This window comes from Bactrocera oleae, chromosome 4 (assembly GCF_042242935.1).
Source record: "Bactrocera oleae isolate idBacOlea1 chromosome 4, idBacOlea1, whole genome shotgun sequence".
In the NCBI taxonomy this organism is placed as follows: Eukaryota; Metazoa; Arthropoda; class Insecta; order Diptera; family Tephritidae; genus Bactrocera; species Bactrocera oleae.
The window spans coordinates 8,247,461-8,269,811 of record NC_091538.1 but is presented as its reverse complement, the minus strand read 5'-3'; the positions used below and the strand labels follow the sequence as shown (position 1 = coordinate 8,269,811).

Sequence of the window (22,351 nt, the reverse complement as noted above, 5' to 3'; positions counted from 1 at the left end):
TACAACAACACCAACAACAGAGATCCACCCTACCTACCTACTGCCTTAGGACAAAATACTTAGATTAATAAAATTTTAAATCATATATATTAATTATCAAAAAATTTTAAAACATCATATTTACCACATTCATATGAAGTTATGCCTTTAGCTGCACTAACAGAGAAATCTGGCAATATTGGGAAAAAATGATAGATGAAAGCAGAATTTCATTTTCTACGTTGGAGTTTTCAATGATTTGTGCATATAAACGTGTAAAAAGTGAAAATATTTATTAAATATAGTTTTTATTAATTAATTGTTCCATTCCACATCCCTACAAATATTTTCCCGCACGTCCTTTGACCAATCAGAGCCGTAGTTAAATTTTAAAGTGCGCTTTGGACACGCAATATGGGAAATTCTGACTCAAAATTGAACTTCCGCAAAGCTATCGTACAGCTCACGCAGAAAAACCAGAAAATTGATGACACTGACAATCAATTTTGGGACCAGTTTTGGTATGGACATCAAACAACACTAGAAGACGTTTTTGCCTTGGTCACATCAGCAGAAATACGGAATATACGTAATGATAATCCGGCCAACTTGGCGACGTTGTGTTACAAGGCCGTTGAGAAGTTGGCCCTAGCAGTAGATAACAGTTGTCGTACGCATGTAGAACAGCAGTGTGTGTTGAATTGTGTGCGTTTGTTAATACGAATTCTACCGTATATATTTGAGGATGAAAAGTGGCGTGAGTTTTTCTGGAGTAGTCTGCCCACGCGAAATACGCCCACATCTGCCGATGCAATTGAAGTGTTACGTGAAAATTCGCCACGCCTTACTGGCACACAACCTGTGCCATTGGCACAATCTTTAATCAATGCTTTATGTGATTTATTATTTTGCCCTGATTTCACGGTGACTGCAACACGTCGTGCCGGACCCGATAAGGCGGAGGAGTTGGCTAATATTGATAGTTGTGAATACATATGGGAAGCTGGTGTGGGTTTTGCGCATTCACCACCGAAAAATGCCAATATGGAAAAGCGACGCACGGAAATTTTAAAACTTTTACTCACCTGTTTTTCAGAAACTATCTACAGCTTAACGGATGAACCGAACAGGTGGATTGCGTACTTTACCTCAGCTGATAATCGACATGCGTTACCACTCTTCACTTCACTGCTGAATACAGTGTGTGCTTACGATCCCGTCGGCTTGGGCGTGCCCTATAATCATTTGCTATTTCAAGATACCACTGAACCGCTTGTGGAAGCTTGTCTGCAGATACTTATTGTAACATTAGATCACGACATGATAATACATCAACAGCAGCAATTAGAGTTGCGACGTCAAATGCAAGGTCTAACAGCAACCACAACTACACCGCCTGCAGCCAACTCATACGATGACGGTTTCGGTGATAATTTGTTTATTAATTATTTGTCACGAGTTCATCGCGATGAGGATTTTCACTTCATACTGAAAGGCATAACGCGTTTGCTTAACAACCCGCTACTGCAAAATTACCTACCAAATTCGACCAAACGCCTACATTGTCATCAAGAGTTGCTTATACTATTCTGGAAAGTATGTGACTTTAATAAGAAGTTTCTCTACTTCGTGTTGAAAAGCTCCGATGTTTTGGATATACTTATACCAATATTGTACCATTTGAACTACTCACGCGCAGATCAATCACGCGTGGGCCTCATGCATATTGGTGTTTTTATACTGTTACTACTCTCAGGTAAATTTATCTGTTGTTAATTTAATGGTGTATTAAAATAATTATATTTTTAGGTGAACGTAATTTCGGTGTACGCCTTAATAAACCCTACACCGCGACCGTACCCATGGATATACCAGTATTCACTGGTACCCACGCTGATCTTCTCATAACTGTGTTCCATAAGATCATAGCCACGGGCCATCAACGCTTGCAACCGCTATTTGACTGTCTCCTCACTATACTGGTGAACGTCTCACCATATCTAAAGACGTTGTCAATGGTGGCTAGTGTGAAGCTGTTACATTTATTAGAGGCTTTTAGCACACCATGGTTCCTGCTGTCGGCACCCAATAACCACCATTTAGTTTTCTTTTTATTGGAAATCTTCAATAACATAATCCAATACCAATTCGATGGTAATTCCAATTTAGTTTACACAATCATACGTAAACGACACGTATTTCATGCAATGGCAAATTTACCAGCGGATATGGCTGGTATCGCAAAATGCTTAAGTGGACGCAAAGTTGGTAAGTTCAACATACCGCCCGTGCCACACTCAAATGCATCACCGCATATCGCCACATTGAGTGGTGGTCGTCAATTAGATGTTGATGTAGATGATGAGGAATGTGAATCTGAAACTGAGTCGCACGATAAACAAAGCGACACACCAGGAGAGGGAAATGTAATGTCAGCTTTACCCGCTGAACCGGGTACTTTAAAGACGTCTTTGCTGGAAACACCTGCCATTAATCAAATGACAGAACGTGAGGCTGCTCATCCAAGCAGCGAAGATCCACAAACACCCACCGTTGATGGCACATCAGACATTACACAATTTGAGCAGACAGAGAATCGCACACCAACTAGTCTAAATCGTAATGATATTGCGCGTCGCAGCAATACATCGCTTAATTCAACCGAAAGCAATTCTATACCGAAAGAGCATCAAACACGACTCTCTGTGGCCACACGCGGCAGCATACGTATGGTACCGAATGCAACGGGTGATCATTGGTCACCTACACCAGAATGGATCGTATCGTGGCGTTCAAAATTACCGCTACAAACAATTATGCGTTTGCTACAGGTGCTCGTACCACAAGTGGAGAAGATATGTATTGACAAGGGTTTGACAGATGAGTCGGAAATATTGAAATTTTTACAACACGGTACGCTCGTTGGTTTACTACCAGTACCGCATCCCATACTTATTAGAAAATATCAAGCGAATGCTGGCACAACCGCCTGGTTCCGTACATATATTTGGGGTGTTATATATTTGCGTAATGTCGGTCCGTCTATATGGTATGATACGGATGTGAAACTTTTCGAAATTCAGCGGGTATAAATTTTATAAAAGTTGTCTCTTAGTGAACGTGTACAACTATTTAAAGGTGCAATTAGCATAACAGCTGTTATTATTGTTTTGTTTTGTTTTTGTTTAGCAATCATATATACAAACTGTGCATTCCAAAAAATGTTTGAGTTATACGGAAGCGCCTATAGTAATTATTATTTATTAATTTTAACTATATAATGCCTGAAAGTTTTATAAAATGTCCTTTTTTATTTTAGAAGTTATTTTAAAGCTTTATAGTATAGTCAGTAATAAGTGTATAATTAACAAATCCCTTAAAGCTAAAGTTTGTATATAAGAAAAAATGACAATTTCGTTTAAGTTTGTAATAATAAGCTGATAATGTGAAGCAAAAAATCTCTTCATAGAAGCTAGCGCTAGATGCGCTTTTAATTTATTTTATATTCTCTATTTGTTTATTTATTTTTGTTTGAAACAAAGTTAAACAATAAATAAAAAAAGAGATTTAAAAGATAATTTAGAAAAATTATGTTGGCAATACACATATTGAATTTATACTACAGTTAATACATATACATATATACATATATATATATAATGCAAAATATAATTCACGTATAATATATAAATAACATAAAATATGCAGTTCCCTACTAAATATATACGTACATATACACTAATATATCTATAATGCAAACGAAAACCTAATAAATAACGAATAAATCAAGATTTTCTGCAAATTTAAAAAAATTGCGATTTTTATCTCATTATCAAAAGAAATGAAAGAAAGAATATATTTGGGGTTACAACAGTTTTTAAATTTTTTGGCTTTTAAGAACTATTTTCCGCACAATTCTAATTTTTTGATTGCAATCACAACACAAAATATCAATTTTGTTATCGATAACAAAATACTGTGCCATCATGCGAACCGCTTTGACAGCTGTTTTTAACAGCTGTTAGTAGAAAGAAAATAAAAAACAAAAACAAAAGTGAAAATCAAAAAATTTATCGCGAATTTCTCGCATCAAAATATTAATAAAATCTTAAAAAATGAATCGGCTTTTACAGAGATCAACAAGAACCTTACTCTATTCATTTGTGCACCAAAATGTGCAGTTATCAGCTTGTGTGCGTACTAAAAAGACAGGTGCCACAAGCGCACCGTCGTCTACAACACCTGCCAGTGATGCAGGAATTACGCAGCAACAAAGCACAAATCCTTTATCCAAAATAACACTTGTACAGCCCAATCAAACTATGACGGTGACAACATTTAAGGAGGCTCAAAAATTGGCCAAACGTCGTGAGCTGCATTTGGTTAAGCAACAGGATTTCGATACAAAGACGCAACGCGCTGTTTACAAGTATGCATATTCGTAGAAAATAAATATAATCGAATAATTGTTTCAATCAATTATTGCAGACTAGTTACGGCTGCCGAAATGCTCTCTGAGGACCTGGACGAAAGCGCAGTAGATAAGAAGAGCAGGTAGCACATACGGCTATACTAAGTAGTATAGTAAATCAAGTACTTACATATACTTTATTCTACAGCACCGAGAAAAAATCTGAAAAATCGCTCACACTTGGTTCGCGCATAACCGAACATGATTTGGGGTCACGCTTGAAACACATATCTAAATGGTTGTCGAAAAATCACGAAGTTTGCGTACTCATACAAGGTAGCCCTAATGATATTGGTAAATGCGAACGTATACTAAAAACTATTGAACAAAGCGTTGCGGAACCCGAAATTATCGGACGCATTGTGCAGAAACGCATCAAGGGTTCACATATCAAATTTAATATTTTACCCGTACCGAAGCAAACAGGTGAAACAGTGACGCAATCATGACAAGTAATGCCCGTGCTTCGGAGCCAAACATTGACCGGTGCACGGTACTACTCCACGCAGCTACTTACGCAGCGTGCAGCGCAAACAACGCTAGACGTTACTAATACTAAAAGTCTTAGTTCCTCGTTTAGTGATGAAAACAAAAAGCCAGTTATTGTGTTCGGCATTTTCACGGTTATGCTACTAGTTTCAAAATATTTATATTGGTTCAAACTGAAGAAGGCCAGAGAAGCGGAAAGATAGCTCGATGCTCGCATAATTTTATATAGAAAAGATTATTATGTTTAACCTCAAAATTGTAAATTGAATTAAGTTCAAGTCAAGTAAAAGTAATATAGGCATATGCATATGCTATATAATTTGTGTTATTTAAATTATCAGAATACCTAAGAAATTTGAAAATTGTTAGAAATGGACTAAAGATATCAAGAGGTTGATATCTACATAGACTAAGTAAAGAAATCGATCCAAACAGGAATCTCATTGGACAGCTTAGAACGCCGCTCCATTTTGGTACCTAAAACTTCTAAATAATTGATCATAAACCCTCACACATAAATTAACAAAGCGCCTCGAGCCTATCATAAATTTGTTAAACGTCAGTTTCGGCTATGTCTACTGGTTCGCGCAATGAGATGTTTCAACCTCAGTCTTTCAAAGACTGGACAATGGAGAAGAAAGAGCCTGGATGTTGCTACATCATCTTCCTCTATACGACCGTGCCAATTAGTTCAGTAGATCTCCTCTATGCCAAAAGGATTTCACAGTCACGCAGAAGCGGGTCGTCTACCAACGCCTGCTTAGCGCACCCGAGTCCATTGGTCCAGTGCTAGAAAACAAGATGACGTTAACTTAACTTAAGTCGTTCCCATTTCGATGTGAACTATGTGAATTTCGACTACGTTCACTGTTACCCTAACAGTCGCCTGGTAGCCTAAAACTAAGCTAGACGGAGAAAACAGAAAACTGCTAACTCATTAATAATTTTTTAAAATGAAAATTTGTAGCTTAAGACAAATTCTTTCCGTATAAATAAAAACCTAGTCCTTTCCAGTTTTTGGATGAACCACGCCTTAGACTGCCGTTCAATATAGTAATTAATAACGAAATATAATTAAACGGAAAATAACGAGTTCGAAAATTAGCTAATGCATCAAAAACAATAATTCTTACAACTAAAACAATCACGTCTTAACTAATACCTAAATATCTAGATTTATGTTGTCGCAACGCGTTTGGTTTGTAACAGCTTTGCTTTTGTTTGCGACGCAATAAGAATTCACTTCCCGGCGGCCGACATGTCTCCTCACATGATTCTAAGGAGGTGAATTTATTTCGGTTTCTGTCACACTTATCCGCGGTAAAGAGCATGCATATATCTTCGCAATAATTATAGAACCAGTAGTTTTTCAAGGCAATTTTTTTTGGGCAATTATAAATCTTGATTGATTGAAGGCAATAATATGGTATTTTAGCTTGTTTATTCTCGGATTCTTCATTATCATTCGGATTTCGGCGCGCATCCGGACGACGGTTTCTACCACGCCCTTTCGTTCTGCCAACATCCTCTTCTTCCTCTTCCTCTTCTTCCTCCTTATCCTCCTCCTCCTCGTCCTCATCTATTTCGTCATTTCGTCGCCTGCCACCGCCATTGTAGCGATTACTGTTACCAAAGCGACCCGGTGATCGGTTGTCAGTATCGTCATCTTCATTGATACCGACTTGTTCATCGGTACGCAATTCATTTGAAGCACCTTTACGCCGCCCGCCTAAATTATAACGGTTGTTGTAATTATAACGATTAACGAAAGTATTCTTTTCATTATTTGCATCCTCCTCTTCTTCGTCTGCATCTTTTTCGTCTTCTGCTTCGTCCTCTTCTTGCACTTCTTCGCCCTCCTCATTCTCGTCCTTATTTTCAGTTTCCTGATCCTCTGCATTGATCGGTCTCCTGTAGCCGTAACGGTTACGCGAACGACCTTGTTGCCTATTACTAAATCCTGGCTGTTCTAGCTTTTCTTGTTCTTCCTCCATTTCATTTTCATTTCTAGCTGTTTTCGCATCATCCTTGTCATCCTCGTTTTCCTCCTCAGCTTCAGTATCATCTTCATTATCTTCCTCTTCCTCCTCGTCTTTTGCTTCATCGTTGCCTCCATCTAAGTCCTCGTTTTTCTCTACTTTATCAAAGTCATATTCGCCGTACCTATCGCGGTCTCGCATTCGATTTAATCGTCGTTCTGTACGCCCACATTCTTCGCCCATACAATTGCGATCTTGCCGTGTTTCCACCTCACACTTGAAAATGTCGGCCAAATCCGGCTGTTTGTAAACGCGCGTGCGAAATTGCCGACCCTCACCACATTTAGATGTGCACTCGGTCCATGCAGTCCAAGGATGGGTGAAACATTCACGCGGTACGTCCAGATTGTTGGCTGTAAGTAGTTAAAAAAATTATCTAAATAATTCTCCAAAGCTATCTACAAACTTACATTCCTCATCCTCACACAAACGTTCGTAAAGCCTTTGACGTTTAATATCTAATATTGCCAGAGGTTTCATTTTACCCCCTTTATCGTCGAAAAATGGTGAGCGCGGATCATTTGGCATATCGGAACGCATACGCTGTATAACAGCGGCTGGAATTTGTGGCTGATCTGGTGACTAGAAGTGATAACTAGACAATCACATAAATATTTTGTGAAATAATATATGCTAGAGTTACCGTATACGAGGGTCCCGCATCGGTGCCGACATCCCACGGATATAATGTGACAGTTTTCCGTTCTAACCACGTGCAATTGCTCATGCAGAGTTCTAAGCCAGAGACACCGACAATCCAATCTGGCGATGGATCGATTTTAGAAGCTAATGATAGTAGATGATGTTGCGGATCTGCACGTATGGAAGCCACAGATTGCCCGTTCAAGTTGGGAAAAGCGGGACCACGCGCCTTAATAATGGTGCGTATTTTGCCTTTCTAAAAAGAATGGAATAGTGGCAATACCAACTAACAATTACATATACATTTTACTGACCTTAAAGTTATAACTGAACTCGCGCTCCAACGTTTGCGCTGCACCATGCTCCGCAAACTCTTTCATACCTTGACTGGCCAGTTGCGCATATTCCCAGAAGCGATAATCCTCCGTATGCGAGGCGCCTATAATATCACTGAAACGTGTTATCCAACCCTTTGTAGGGAAATCTTTCGGATGATGATTGCGCGACCAAGTGCTCTTGAATGTAAGCTAAACAGAAATTTACCACTTAGCTAACAGCTTGACACCTTAGCACATTCATCATCTACCCACCTCATAGCGTGCCTCATCGCAAGCGCAACATTTATTTTGATTCTCACTCAGCGGCGCACTTTCCACTTCGTCTGTGCTCTCTTCACAAATGGAGCGCGTTAGGCCACCATCATCCATGTACCAAACATCACGATGTTGCAACAGTGTAGTGCGTATAAGTATGCAACCGCTACCTGGTTTGTCTGGCGCCACCCACATGACATCGATGCGCGTCTTTGGATTCGTATTTGTACTCTCCACCATATTTATACAATTCGGACTGTAGCGTGTCTCTACCGGATCTATCAATTCGAAATGTCCAAGATCTTGTGTTAAGCTCGGGTTGCCATCTTTACTCTCTAGCGCAAGTTTGAAGCTAATAAAGCGCAGACCACTGTAGGCTTGAATTGTGACTGTGTGTTGGTGAGAAGTTGGAGTGGAAAAAAGTATAAGCACGAGTATAAAGATAATTTTTTGTACTAGTTGAGAAAATTCGACATTGTTGTATTTTCAGTGCAACGATTATTTATTAATTTGTCAAGTGAAAGAAACCGTAACGCTATGCTTAATAATTAAAACTGGTTGCGTAGGCATCTAAAGATTGTGGCTCCGTTGCTGGAACTAGAGAATTCAGTTAAAGGGTCTCACGAACTCTGCAGTTGGATACTCAAAGAAAAGCCTTTACTACTGCTTTATACTCGGAATATAAATTTCCTTTACGGCAATGTATTTTACCCGCTTTCAGCTTGAAAGAAGAAGAGTGAGAAGATCCAGAAGCGAAGGCGCTGGCCTTCTATTGGCAATTGAAACCAGCATGAAGTGAAAATACACAGTGCACAAGGGCACTGACTTTCACACAGATATTCGCGTACAAATTCGGAACGAAATCTGTTAGGCATTTAAAGCGCCAATTAAGAATGTAAAGTTCTAGAAAGCACTTTGTTTATAAACAAAAAAAATCGCGTTCCGCAAAATACATGCATAGCTTTTGTATGCATTGTATTTTATAATCAAACGAATTGATTAAGAGCCCTTGATTTTTCTGGTGTGTCAGAATTATAGTAATTGATTTATTACCTCACCGTAAGTATGTATATAAAAAAGTACAAATGTACGGAAATTTATTTGTTTAGAATGTTAAACGAGGATGGTTGGATAAGTTCTTATTTTTACGAACCAAAATCAATTCATAGCGTTTTTCATGCTTAAAGTCCTTAGAAAGAAATATTTTTGCAAAGCAAGCTGAATCTTCATGTTGCCATGTGGCAAGAACCCTTTCTTTGCTTTTCTTTCGCTAAATCTGGTCGTCCACCTTGAGCGTTGCAACGATTCGTCTTTGGCGGATAGTATCATCCTGAGCTTCTAAGCTGGTTATTCCAACAAATACGTTCACAATATTTTCGATTCATTGTGTTATAGTATTATGGATACTAAGCGAATGGTTTTTTATCCGACAAGCGTAGGTCTCCAGATAGCTGTAGATCACTAAATTGCTTCTAAGTGAGATCGCAAGATTACGCTCATAACCGAGTTCCATACAATTAATGATATCCAATCAGCTGAGATACCTGCCATCTTAGACAGCTTAAGTACGTTGAGTTCTGAATTATATTGGAAAAATTAGAGCCTAACGACGGTACTGGCTAACTGAACTCAACAAAATTCAGTAAACCATTTTTAAAACTAAGTATTTAGGCAGCTACTCATATGTCGGAATCTCCGATATCGGATCACTATATCATATAGCTGTCATATAAACTGATCGATCTAAATCAAGTCTTTTTATGGGAAATCTTTTTATTTAACAAGATATCTTCACGAGATTTGGCACAGCTCATGGTTCAAGGCAACACTATAATCTTCAAACAAATTGTTCAGATCAGACCACTATAGCATATACTTAGCTGCCATATCAACTGACCGATCAATATCAAGATAAATTTGTATTTATACCTTTTTATGCTATAAGAAATGCACCTGTGAAGGGTCTTACAGCTGCGGTGTAGTCGAAGTTAACGTTTTTTGTTTTCTTGCTCAAACTTTTCTTGGCTAGAGGGAGTTTGTTTTTTCTTAGCAATTCTAAAAACGAGTAACTTAGCTCACTACTCCCGTAATACAACCTTCTAATAAATATATAGTATAAAATAAGCGGCGTCTACGCCAACCAATTCTAGTACGCGCATGATAAGCCAGAGTTTAGACTCCAATAATACATAGCAACTGTTTTGTATAACGGTGCATATGCGTATACAATATTGTTTTGCCATTGTACAATAAATATTTCTATTCCGTAATTTTGAAGTTCAATGTCTTTCCTATCAAGTCTGATAATGTCAAAGCCAAATTTCAATACTCACTAACACTCATACAAAGTATTGATTATTTTTTATTGTTGTTTGTTTGCTAAACACATGACTTGACCGGATATTTGTCAAATACTTCAACCGCCGGCACTCACCGTTATATGTTTGTCCCAAAATATAAGTTTGCGGATTGCCACTAATTGTCACCAAAAAATTCTCATCTACCGGCGATTTGTTCGTATTCGTATTCATCGGATAACGGCTACATATTATCGCCCCCGACTGCTTGACGGCTATAAGTAACAGAACGTAAATGGCTTGGAGCCACAGCATTTTCACGGAAACTGTTGTTTATGCGATCGAATTGAAGAGTAAACTGAATGTTAAGCTCGACTCGCTTGCTGCTGAGAGCGTTTCGAATGCAGATTGTGTTTTTTGCAAAAACAATTGATGATAAGTACACAGTAGTGGTCAGTAAAATAAGGACCAAACAAAAAAAATGTTGGAAGAATATAAGCGAGAGTTTTCAAAAGTGGCCGATGCTTTAGCCTGACATAGTTCCACAACTAGTATAATCTAAAATTGGCAGATGCCGATCGATGTTATTATTGCTATCCACTGAAATAGTTTGACCACCATTGGACGATGTAGATCAGTTGTCTAACGAGTGATATCCAAACTTAAGCTTCATATGTACACACAGTTCGTCGTCCAATTATTAAAAAGTACCAAAGAAAATGCCGCGACTTTGGTCATTTCTGTAAATCATCTTAAGGACTAAGGGGGTTGGGGAAAGCAACTGAATTATAATAAATGGGGATGGCAAAAAAGTCATTGGTGAAAAGTTTCTTTGTAGATCTAATAACAAGATAAAGCCTGGTTCGATCGCACTATGCCGTCTTTGATTAATGTTATTTTGAGCCAATGAACCACAGAGAATCGAAAACTTGTATACATCTATCAGCTCTTCGACATAAGTTTGTATTAAATAAAAAAGTCTCGAAAATAAGTGCTTCAAATTCCATTTTAGTTTTTATTGCAACTTCGTTAATGACACAAGATATTGTATTCGAATTTTCTGCCCATCACTGTACTATTCAATTAAAATCTTATACAAAATAAGAGGGGCCAGTATTGTTGATTAGGCGATAGCTTGGCGGCGTATCAATGAATGGCGCCACTAAGCGGTAGTTTAATTCGCAGGCAAACTATTGTAGTATTTGTAGTATTCAGCAACTTCAAAAAATAACTAATAGACTTTTTGCGAAAAAATACTTATCTCTAAAATGAGTAAAGAAGAAATTTGAAAAAATAAACAAACACGAATGATTTTGTATTATTGCTGTATTTATTATATTTTGAAAACGAGTTTCAAATATCTACAAAAAATATTTGTTGGCATACCGCATACCTAATTTCTCATATATGAATATATTATATAATTGCATTTACTTTCTAATCAGCTAAAAATTTCACTTATGCGAGTAGTTCCTTATATTACCGACGTAATCTTTTTGTTTACGTTTACGATTCTTACGTCCGCTCTTCTTTTTCCGTTTCTTCACCAATGATGCCGACTCACCAAATTGCCGACTCCAGCGATTGTCATTATCCTCATCCTGACCTGGCTGACTTAAATAGAGACTGTGCGGCAAAAGACAGGTACCTTCACATGCCGACAGCGTTCTGAATTTATTTTTATTTTCATCACAATTATTGGTGGTGAAAATTTGGCATTGGCGTTCATCCGCGTCGTAAAACCAGTAATTACGAAAACCTAATTTAACGCGATCACAACGCGTTGTTTTTACATAGGGTTTTTCAAAACAAAATCGTTGTAACACATCGTAATTGTTTGGATCACTGGCTCCCACGAAGATAGCTTTATGTCCATCCTCATCGTAAACTTCACGTAAATTAGAGTTGTTGTCTTCAGCGTCTTTCTCATTGTTGCGTTCGTAAAAATCATAGCTTGTTGCACCGCCGCTATAACGATTTCGCTCACGACCACGCACAAAGCCGCCACGATTGCCATATCGGCGATTGTAAGCATCGCCAGCATTCAGTTCATTGTCGTTCTCTTCACCTTCCTGCTCGTATTTATTGTCAATTTGCATATTATCATCTTCTTCACCTTCAGCTGCCTGATCAAAATTATCGTTTTCACCCCAAACTGTTTGGCGTCCGTTGTAGAGTGAATTCGTGCGCCTGTTTGGAAACTCCGGGCGACGACGTCCAAACAATTCTGGCTGTGGCAGGCGATTAGCATAGTCAGCAGCATTTTCTTCGTCTTCGTTAACATTAATCTCTTCATTGCGCTCAATATCTTCCACAGCTAAGTTATCATTGTCATTTTCATCGACGTCTTCATCGCGATCTTGTTGTGTACGCCTAGCACCGCAGTCACGACCGTCACAATCTCGCCTTTGCTCTAGCTCTACAGGGTTGTCGTTCTGCAAAGTCATACATTATTGAAAAAATTTAATTTAATTGTTTGCTCTGTTATTTGCACTCAACTCACCAAGCATTGCTCACGTTCATATGGATTAAGATACTCACGGCTGCGTGTCATGTACCCACGTCCACACCGTCTTGAACATACGCTCCATGTCGACCAGGGTGTCAATTCGCAACCGGCTGCTTCAGTTTCATCGGGCTCTACGTCGGGTATACGACATTGTTCGCCTATGCACTTTTGTGCCTGTCTCAGCACTACTTGACAACTAAAGCTAGCCGCCAAGTCGGGATCTTTATATGCGCGCGTACGGTATTGTGTACCGGGTCCGCAACGTGTTGTACACTCACTCCAAGTGCTCCATGGGTGTGTGGCACATTCTAATGGCATGACTTCACCTGCAATTGGAGGACAGTAGAAGAAATGATTAAAAACATAGTGGCTGAGAAATTTCTCTGCTACTGTTATGACTTTTGACATACCCGAATCACATTCGCGTTCATACAACTTCTTGCGGCGTACATACAAAGTAGCCAACGCTTTCATTGGTTTGCCAGTCTCCTCATAAAATGGCGAACGCTGATCATTCGGTGAGGTGGAAGTTATGCGACGCACCACGTCTGGTGGTTTTTGCGGCTGATCTGGCGACTACATACACATTTTAACTACAATTTGTACCATCACATGGCAAATGTCCATTTAAACTTACCATATAAGATGGACCAGCATCGGTGCCGATATCCCAAGGGTATAAATTTAACACTTTTTCATTAACCCAAGTGCAATTCTCCAAGCACAACTCCAAACCGGCAACGCCTAAAATCCAGTCGGGCGAAGGTTCAATTTTCGAGACCAATGATATGACATGGTTTTCTCGATCTACGCGCACATTTGCTAGCGTGGTGCTGGCAGTATTTTGGCGATATATAATGCCCGGTGCCTTGATAATCGTGCGTACATTGCCGCTCTGCAATATAATTGATCACTTATCTTACTTAAGTTATGTGGTTACAAAGCGTCACCTTGATTTCCATTTCCAGCAGACGTGTGGCGCCATGTTCCGCCATCTCTTGTAGACCACGGCTCGCGAGCTCACCATATTGCCAGAAACGGTAATCTTGCGTATGCGATGCACCAATGAGCTCACTGAAACGTGTGCGCCAAGATTCTGCGGGAAAATCATGCGGATGTGTATTGCGACCCCATTTGCGCTCCACAATCAGCTGAAAGCCAGAAAAAAAGCCAACACGTTTTGATCAGTTTTTGTTTACAATAATTGTTTGCGTGAAACGCGCACTCTCATCTCGCGTTATCACTATTTATTCTGCTCTCGTGCAATTTACTATTCGCTTGTTTATATTTTTTTACACCACCACCCACCTCGTATTTTGCCTCATCACACGCGCAACACACATCCAATGCCGGCGTCTGACTGTTCACTTCATCAATCTCTTCCGCACAAATGCGTTTCGTAAGAAAACCGTCGTCTATATACCAGACACTACGGTGTTGCAGTACCGCCGCCTTGATGAGTACACAACCGCCGTTTGGCGCCACCCAACCAACGCTGACACGTACTTTTGTATTCGCATTTGTACTTTCGATCATATTCTCACACTGCGTACTGAAACGCGTCTCGGCCTTGTCGATGAGCTCAAAGTAGCCGACAGTGTCGGGCGTAGGGCGTATATTATCATCTTCACTCTCTACAACCAGCGTGAAGCTGAGAAACTTGAGAGCAACGTCAACAGATAAGCTAACTAAAAGATTTATAGATTAAATGAACATTATTTAGGAAATACCAAAACATATATATACATTTTTTGCACTCACTATTATAAGACTGTCCTGGTATATAGGTCTTTGGATTGCCTTCGATCAACACTTGAAAGTTCTCATCGACCGCGGAGCGTTCATCCGTAGCACCTTGCGGTCTGCGATCACAGATTTCCCAAGAGTCGCGTATAAATAGGAACACGAACAACAAATGTAACCACGTGAGCATGGCGCACACGATTTCACCTTAGCGCCAAAACTGATCGCGTATATTGACTAAGCTTAGGAAAATCCAGTAACGGAAGTGAATTCAAAATTCCACAATGACTTGCCTAAATTTTTTTGTTCCGCACGTAGTGAAAGCGCCGCAGTAAATGATGAACTGCTGCGAATAGTGAATTGAGCTAGGTCCAAATTGGTGTGGCTTCGGAGAGCATCTGTCGTGCACGCTCTATCCCGCAGCGCCTTCAGCCACAGCCAGCAGTATTGTTGACGAAAAATACATATTTTTTTTTAACTTTTAATTGTCCGGCGACCGAAATTGTGTCATAAGCTTATCACTTATACAAAAAAAAATAATTGTGTAGTAGCGCCTTTGACGCGTTGAAGCTTACTCACGCAGTTCCCTCTAGCAGACATTTGTAGAATGCTTATAAGTAATTAATAATAAAAATAGAAAAATTATAGCGAAGCCTTAATGAATTTGTGGGCTTGCGAATATATTTTCGGCATGCGTTATGATCAGTGGCTCAGCTTCAACGGCTGCTTATTGTCTAAATATAAGTTAGCACGGTAGCGGTTCTTCAACAGCGCTGGGAGTAATATGGAATTTCGGACGCCGAAAATTCTTTAGCTAGCATCTCTTCTCTTCTAAAGTATAACGCGCAAGCTGATCTTGATCTTGAAATCGGAATGATACTGAGGATGAGGTCTTTTTAACTTTCCAACAAGAGACAACTACAAAAAGTCGGTCAACTACCGCATACGATCATATACCTATGTACAATACAAGTATATGCCATAGTGGTTCGCGAGTTCAAAACTAGCTGTGACAGCAGTAATATATCGTCCGAACAAAATATTTTTCAGGATAGCTTGGAAATTCTTGTCATACACATATATCGACCGCTTAGTAGGAGTCTTAAAATCATGAGTTTCAGATTTGTCGGAAACTGTCGAGTTTTCAAACCATGGTCTTGGCGCTCATATAATTTCTAGATATGTATGTTAGATCGTCGATGGGAGCGCGACATTAGGAACAGATCTTTACTATTATTTTATATAACGCCACTAATGAGATTTGAACAGGCGGCCTACCGTGTGTAAGCCACGCGCTTAACCACTTGCCGCTTCACACAATGCGCTTACAACCACTTAATTTTCATTAGTCGCTCATTTTTGAAAATTATTTTGCGGCGCTAACATCAATTGAGCGGCAGTATATATTCAATTATACTTGTACATAGCGTACAAACTGTTGCTGTCTACAAATGTTGTGCGTTGTTAAGAACTTGACATCAAAGCTCCGATCGCGCATATTTGTTGAAGATGGCAAGCACTACTTGATGTTATTAATGAATAATGAATAATACGAAAAGTTATAATAGCAAGGGGTGATGAGATTTCCTATACATGAGGAAGCGCTACAACCTCCAATAGGGTTGAAACATGAATTGCAAACGCGCTGGACTCAACAACAGAGACGACGTTTTTAGATACTGATGCGGTAGTAAGAAAATGATTTCTGAAAGTTAACTAAACCTTATCTATACTATAAAAAATTTTGATCTGTAACATAGTGAGATGCATATAAAATTATAGATATATTTTAGTTCACTACCCAAACAGTAGTATTCCAAGAATATGAATGGCTAGAGCGGAATCAAAGGTCAATAAAATCATTGGATAGATCTCCAAAGCTTCAAATTACGAATACATATCTCGCGAGGTTTTTTTTTAAACTAAACTTTTTATTATGTTAGACAAAAATTGATTTGTGGGATCTACTACATATTTGAGTATTTCGTTAGATATTTATAACATATAACTACATATTACTAACACAAATTTATCTACGTTACAGCACTAGTAAAAGCACGTGGATTAAATACAGAATTTATAGTTCTCTTGGGCAAATAATTTAAAAGAGCATTCTTTTGCTTCAACCGTTTTTTCACCAAAACTTGTCTTTCTACCACTCACTATCCTGATCGTTACTCTCCAAGAGACACGGCATTACGGTACATTTCTCCACACGCACACGATCCTTACATCTGTAGCTGATTTCAGTGTTGAGCAGAGTTCTTGTCTTCTGACGCATGGAATTGTCGCCGCAACTCGCGGTGCATGGCGTCCAAGCCGTCCACTCCGAGTAGCGACAATCGTCCTTCTTCGCCACCTGTCGTGCGCTCACATAAGTGCCACGATTGCGATTTACGGCGTCATAGTCGTTGGGATCACCAGTGTTGCCACCGAAATTAATGCCGCCGCTAATTGTGTATACTTCATCGCAGCTTTGGTAGCATTTCTCCAAACGCACTAAGTGTTTGGGACACGGTTTGCCACCGTATTTTGCGCGTCGCAGTACGCGGCGCGTTTTTATTAACATACCTTCGCCACAGGTCACATTACATGGACGCGCATCCCATTCGGAGACAATGCAATCGACCGGTTGTTGCTCCAAACGTAAACTCTCACTTTGCAAATCCAATTTTTGACGTGGACGCCGACAGGTTCCCTCACACTCTTCCTTCGAGGGAAACTTATTTTGATTCTTGTCACATTTATCAGCCCAAAAGATGGCGCATTGATCGGTGGGGTAATCGTAGTACCAATAGTTGGTAACTTCGCCATCGCGACATGGACTAATCTTGAGATTGGCATAACAAAAGTGTGGCACGATAGTATCGCAGGCGGGGTTTGTGCAATTAACAATTTCCTCACGTTTAATATGACGACACGGATTACTACCATCCGATTTGGGATTCACCACACCGTAAACCTCATCGTTGTTCCAGATTTTACGCTGTCTTTGACGATAACCAACGCTGCCGCAAGAGCCTATGCATGGCGAGAAATCAGACCAAGGTGAAACGCCGCATTCAGGTGGTATGTAGTCTTCACGCTTCTGACTATAGCTTTTGAACTGGCGAAAACCATTGTTGTTATCGCCATAAAATGAACTTGTGCCCTCGCTCAATTCATTCTCCACAGCATTGCCTTCTTCGGCTGCAGCTTCATCACCTTCACCGTTAGCCTCAGCTTCAGCACCAGCATTTGCCAGATCGCCACCACATTCAGGGCCTTCGCATTTGCGCGTCTCCTGTAGACGCACCCTACTCACTTTCTGTTAAATAACACAGCATTTTATTTATTGTATTTTTTTATCAAAGCTTGTTCACGCTAACCTGACACTTCTTTTTCGCACGCGGATTGAGATAATGACGCGTTCGCACTATGACGCCGGCACCACAAGTGGCCGAACAACTAGACCACTCGCTCCAGTCCGATATCGCGCATTCGGGATTTTCATGTGGACCAATTTGTATTTCATCTAGATTCTCACCTTCCTCTGTGTTTTCTTCATTTGTACTGCCGCATCTGCGACCATTACAGGGTTGCTCCTCACGTAAGGCGCTGCGACATTTCGAACGTCTTGCCACTGCGGGTTGTTTATACTCGCGTGTACGTTGCTGTGTGCCTGGTCCACATTTGGCGCTACACTCACTCCAATGACCCCAAGGATATGTGGCGCATTCCTCAGACTCATCCTCTGTTTCGACATAGCAAGAAATTTATTTTGATTATATGAAAGATGAAATTAAGTAAAAACTCACCTTCTGGTTTTTTACACGTCTTCTCATACAATCTACGCCGATTTATATGCAGTGTAGCAAGCGGTTTCATTGGTGCGCCAGTGGGATCATAGAAAGGTGAGCGTGGATCATTTGGAAAATTCGATTTGATGCGTCGAATCACGTCAGGCGGCACTTGCGGCTGATCGGCGGACTGAAAGTAAGTCATACATTGCTTCTGTATTTAGTCTAATTGGACTTATTTAAAACTAACCATGTAGGAGGGTCCGCTATCTGTGCCCGCATCCCATGGATAAAGATTGTGCACTTTATTCTCGACCCATGAGCAGTTGGCTAGGCATAGCTCTAACCCAGATATGCCAACAATCCAATCTGGTGACGGGTCTATCATGGACACCAGTGATATTACATGATGTTTCGAGTCCACGCGAAAAACTGCGAAAGTTTTACCCGTCACATTCGGATAGGAGATGCCGCGCGCTTTAATGATAGTCCTTATCTGGTCACTCTATGTATGAAAAAAGCCAAATGTTTACCACTTCCAGCATTGACAACTAACAAACTAAACGTCTTACCTGATCCTTCAACTCGCTCTCCAGCGTTCGGGTTGAACCATGTTCAGCGACTTCGCGCAGACCTTCACTCGCCAACTCACCATAAGTCCAAAACCTATAATCGATAGTGTGTGAAGCGCCAATAATATCGCTAAATCTGGTGCGCCAACTATTGGCGGGGAAGTCCTTAGGATGTGTGTGACGTGACCACTTGCCCTCGAAAGTGAGCTTTTGTAATAATAAATAGAAAAATTAAAAGCAATTTGCTATTAAGTATTTTCAAATATAGTTACCCACCTCATATTTCGCCTCGTCACAAGCACAACAAGGATCCATTATAGTCGGTTGTGTATCAACGTCATCAACTTCTTCCTCGCAAATGCGTTTCGTTAAAAATCCATCATCCATAAACCAGACATCGCGGTGCTGCGTCACAGTGGCCTTGATGAGCACACAACCATTGCCAGTAGTTGACGGCGCCACCCAAGTTACTTCCACACGTGTCTTCACATTCGTATTGGTGTTCTCCACAAGATTTGGGCAACGCGGACTGAAACGTGTTTCTGCCAAATCGGTAATCTCAAAATAACCCAATCTACCAAAATCCGACTGACCGTCAGCCTCACTGGCGCTCTCCAAAGCCAATATGAAGCTGATGAATGACAGATCATTGTAGGCGATGAGCGTGACTGCGGGTGCACGTGGAAAAAGTTGTTAGTAGCATTAACATTTATATACAATTTCTAGTAGTCATACCATTGTACTTCTGCCCCGGTATATATGACTGTGGGTTTCCGGCTATCGACACCATGAAACTCTCGTCGACTGGTGATTTGGGCGACGTTGTGCCCGGCGGTACGCGGCTGCAGCCTAGCGCTATGTTAATTGTCGCCGAAATGGAAATTATCAATGCTAACCAATTCATTTTTCTCCACTCGCTTCGGCTTTGAATTGCAATGGGTGTCACTTTGCTTACCAGAGACTTCCGGTTATTGTGCAACGTTTGTTTTTTTGGTTGCAGAATCAGCGTTTCAAGTCTAAAACAATATATTTTGATACTAGAAAAGGGTATGTTACTCTATGTATAATAGGTGACTTATTTGGATTAGCTCGATATTAGGGAAGCACTCTTGAATCGACTAAGTGAGTAGATGGTTTCCAATGAAATAATGGAACATGTGGGATATGGATAAAGTGTCCGGAGTCCGAAGAAGATATCGTTATAACAGACATTAATTGCTGTTTTTGTAGAAACAGTAGAATTAAAGATTATTTTACAACTTCTTATGTGAAAGATCCTAAATCCTTGCTGCCATTTTTTTTTAGTCGCCATTGGTTTTTTTCGAAATACAGACTTTTATTTGAGTGGATTTTATGGAAATGGATTTGGTGCCCGATATCATAAGTTTGGAGACCACTTTGCTAGATACTTAGCTTTATTTCTTCTTGCAGCTCCATAAAGTTTTAGATGGCCTCTGAACGCATGACTGCTTTTTTAAAAGCTTTTTTTAACGGCAGACGTAAACTCGAAAGTTTGCCATTACCTATCAAGAGACTATTGGCTATAAGAATATGACAGCTGAAAGAGGCGGGGCCTAGAGAAAGTGCGTGAGTAAAAACTAGTCATATTTCCTTTATCCATCAAATTAATGTTAGGGGGACTACGGTTATGTAAAATTGTTTCAAAGGGTCAACAAGGTTGAGAAGTTGACTTTCGAGCTCGATTTCATACACTCAGTTAGTATTTTCAAGCACAATTGCCGCATTTCTTGAAAGTAGGATCTACGAGAGGTTCCCAAAGTCTCAATGCTAGACTAACAAATGTTTTGTTGGTCTGCCGTTGGAGCGTCAAGGTAAATGTTGGCTATACATATAAGTTGGTTCTATATTCCGGTCTAAAAATGGTGTAAAAAAGCCTTTGGTCGACGTTTGAAAGGCAGTTCAACATGCCACACTGCCTAACGGCACTTTCCTAACGGTTGTATGCGCGACAGTCAAAACACCTTTGCATTAGCTTGACCGAGGATCGAGGAAAATGGTTGACCCTTTATTTCAAACCAATGGGATCCGCATTAATTAAATGCTTACAATTAATTGTAATATCATTTAAGAACGTGCAAAAACATACATACATATGCCGGTCATTATATACATTCATTGATATATAGTATTCCAGAAGTATCTCGATGCTTGCATGGAGCATGAAATTATTTTAAAAATATTTTTTATTAACATACTATGTGTTGTTATTTTTAGACAACAATGCACGTGTTCTTGTAATAGTCATATACATATATATGTATCTAAGTATATATAAGCTTATATCATATTTTATAAAATATACATACACCATACATATGTATGTACTTATATTATATTTATATACACTTTTTGTTGCTAATTGAATATTTTCCAACAATTTTGTAGTAAATAATATTTTAGCAATAACAAATTTCGAAACTAATCACTAGCTCAGCACATATACACATACAAATGTATGTATGTATTTACATATACATATATGCAAGTACGTCAGTAGGATTTCGACGCCAGTTTGTTAGCACATTAAAATTGATTAAGTGTGATTCAATTTAATTTATAACGCAGCTATGCATTTTGTTTTTGTTTTGGCTTCAATTCGACACTTTTCAATCTTTTGACGCACCCCTTTCACATGTGTGGCTTCCGTGCCACACAATAACATGGAGCACCTAACGCACACAGTTACAATAATTAATTTTGCTGTTATGCGTAAATTACCTACCAGGCTACACAATACCGTTTATTTAAAAAATTTATATATTTTTAAAAAGCATATATATTTTAATTAGATAAAAATTCACACCTTCACTTTGCACTTCCGCAATTATTGCACTTTTACAATTTTCCGCGTTTTTCTACACGTCCGCTCGCCAGTTGAACCGCAACTAAGGTGCTAATGCACTATCAATTGACCATTGCAGGCATGCATGCTGATGGCTGGAGCTCCCTGTGGCTTATTTAAGCTGGGCGCTCTAAAAGCAAAATCAGCTGTCATACCCCACCTTACTGTGCCTAAGTAGTTGGCATCCATTGAGTCGGGGAGAGTTCCATGAATGAAAACATTCATTAAATATAATAAAATACACTGGTGCTGCAGATTTGCATATGTTTGTAAACCTAGCTCTCTCTCTCTCTCTCTCTTTCTCCTTTAAGCTGCATTTATTCTCTTCAATAAAGCTTGCAATATGTAGAATGTATAAGTTAGCTGCTAGTATGT

General features: G+C 39.6%; 4 protein-coding genes across 6 annotated transcripts; 2 read left to right on the top strand and 2 right to left on the bottom strand.

The window, feature by feature from the left end:
• The first annotated feature begins 190 nt into the window (after positions 1-190).
• Positions 191-3,791, top strand: LOC106614142 (protein HID1). The gene is made up of 2 exons (XM_014229703.3): positions 191-1,735; positions 1,789-3,791. The coding sequence occupies exons 1-2, from the start codon at positions 394-396 to the stop codon at positions 3,069-3,071; spliced, it is 2,625 nt and encodes an 874-aa protein (XP_014085178.2). The 5' UTR covers positions 191-393; the 3' UTR covers positions 3,072-3,791.
• A 206-nt stretch (positions 3,792-3,997) lies between these two features.
• Positions 3,998-5,258, top strand: mIF3 (mitochondrial translation initiation factor 3). The gene is made up of 3 exons (XM_014229715.3): positions 3,998-4,408; positions 4,468-4,533; positions 4,599-5,258. The coding sequence occupies exons 1-3, from the start codon at positions 4,095-4,097 to the stop codon at positions 4,897-4,899; spliced, it is 681 nt and encodes a 226-aa protein (XP_014085190.2). The 5' UTR covers positions 3,998-4,094; the 3' UTR covers positions 4,900-5,258.
• A 688-nt stretch (positions 5,259-5,946) lies between these two features.
• LOC138856877 (spondin-1-like) lies at positions 5,947-10,878 on the bottom strand. 3 transcript variants are annotated; one of them, XM_070107751.1, is made up of 6 exons: positions 10,648-10,878; positions 8,211-8,602; positions 7,935-8,147; positions 7,622-7,876; positions 7,389-7,560; positions 5,947-7,331 (listed from the first exon to the last, which is right to left on the bottom strand). In XM_070107751.1, the coding sequence occupies exons 1-6, from the start codon at positions 10,823-10,825 to the stop codon at positions 6,091-6,093; spliced, it is 2,451 nt and encodes an 816-aa protein (XP_069963852.1). In that variant the 5' UTR covers positions 10,826-10,878; the 3' UTR covers positions 5,947-6,090. The 3 variants fall into 3 exon arrangements, with proteins under 3 accessions (XP_069963852.1, XP_069963853.1, XP_069963854.1); XM_070107752.1 differs by lacking the exon at positions 10,648-10,878 and adding an exon at positions 10,547-10,571; XM_070107753.1 differs by lacking the exon at positions 10,648-10,878 and adding an exon at positions 10,143-10,285.
• A 982-nt stretch (positions 10,879-11,860) lies between these two features.
• On the bottom strand, positions 11,861-22,046 carry LOC106614141 (uncharacterized). Its single transcript, XM_036374894.2, is given in 15 exon segments — positions 11,861-12,945; positions 13,014-13,345; positions 13,430-13,595; positions 13,657-13,921; positions 13,923-14,170; positions 14,328-14,707; positions 14,781-14,970; positions 16,918-18,069; positions 18,131-18,495; positions 18,560-18,731; positions 18,792-19,046; positions 19,114-19,320; positions 19,390-19,781; positions 19,849-20,129; positions 21,938-22,046. Coding segments are annotated over 14 exon segments (5,274 nt in total). The 5' UTR covers positions 20,018-20,129; positions 21,938-22,046; the 3' UTR covers positions 11,861-11,964.
• Between the last annotated feature and the right edge of the window lie 305 nt (positions 22,047-22,351).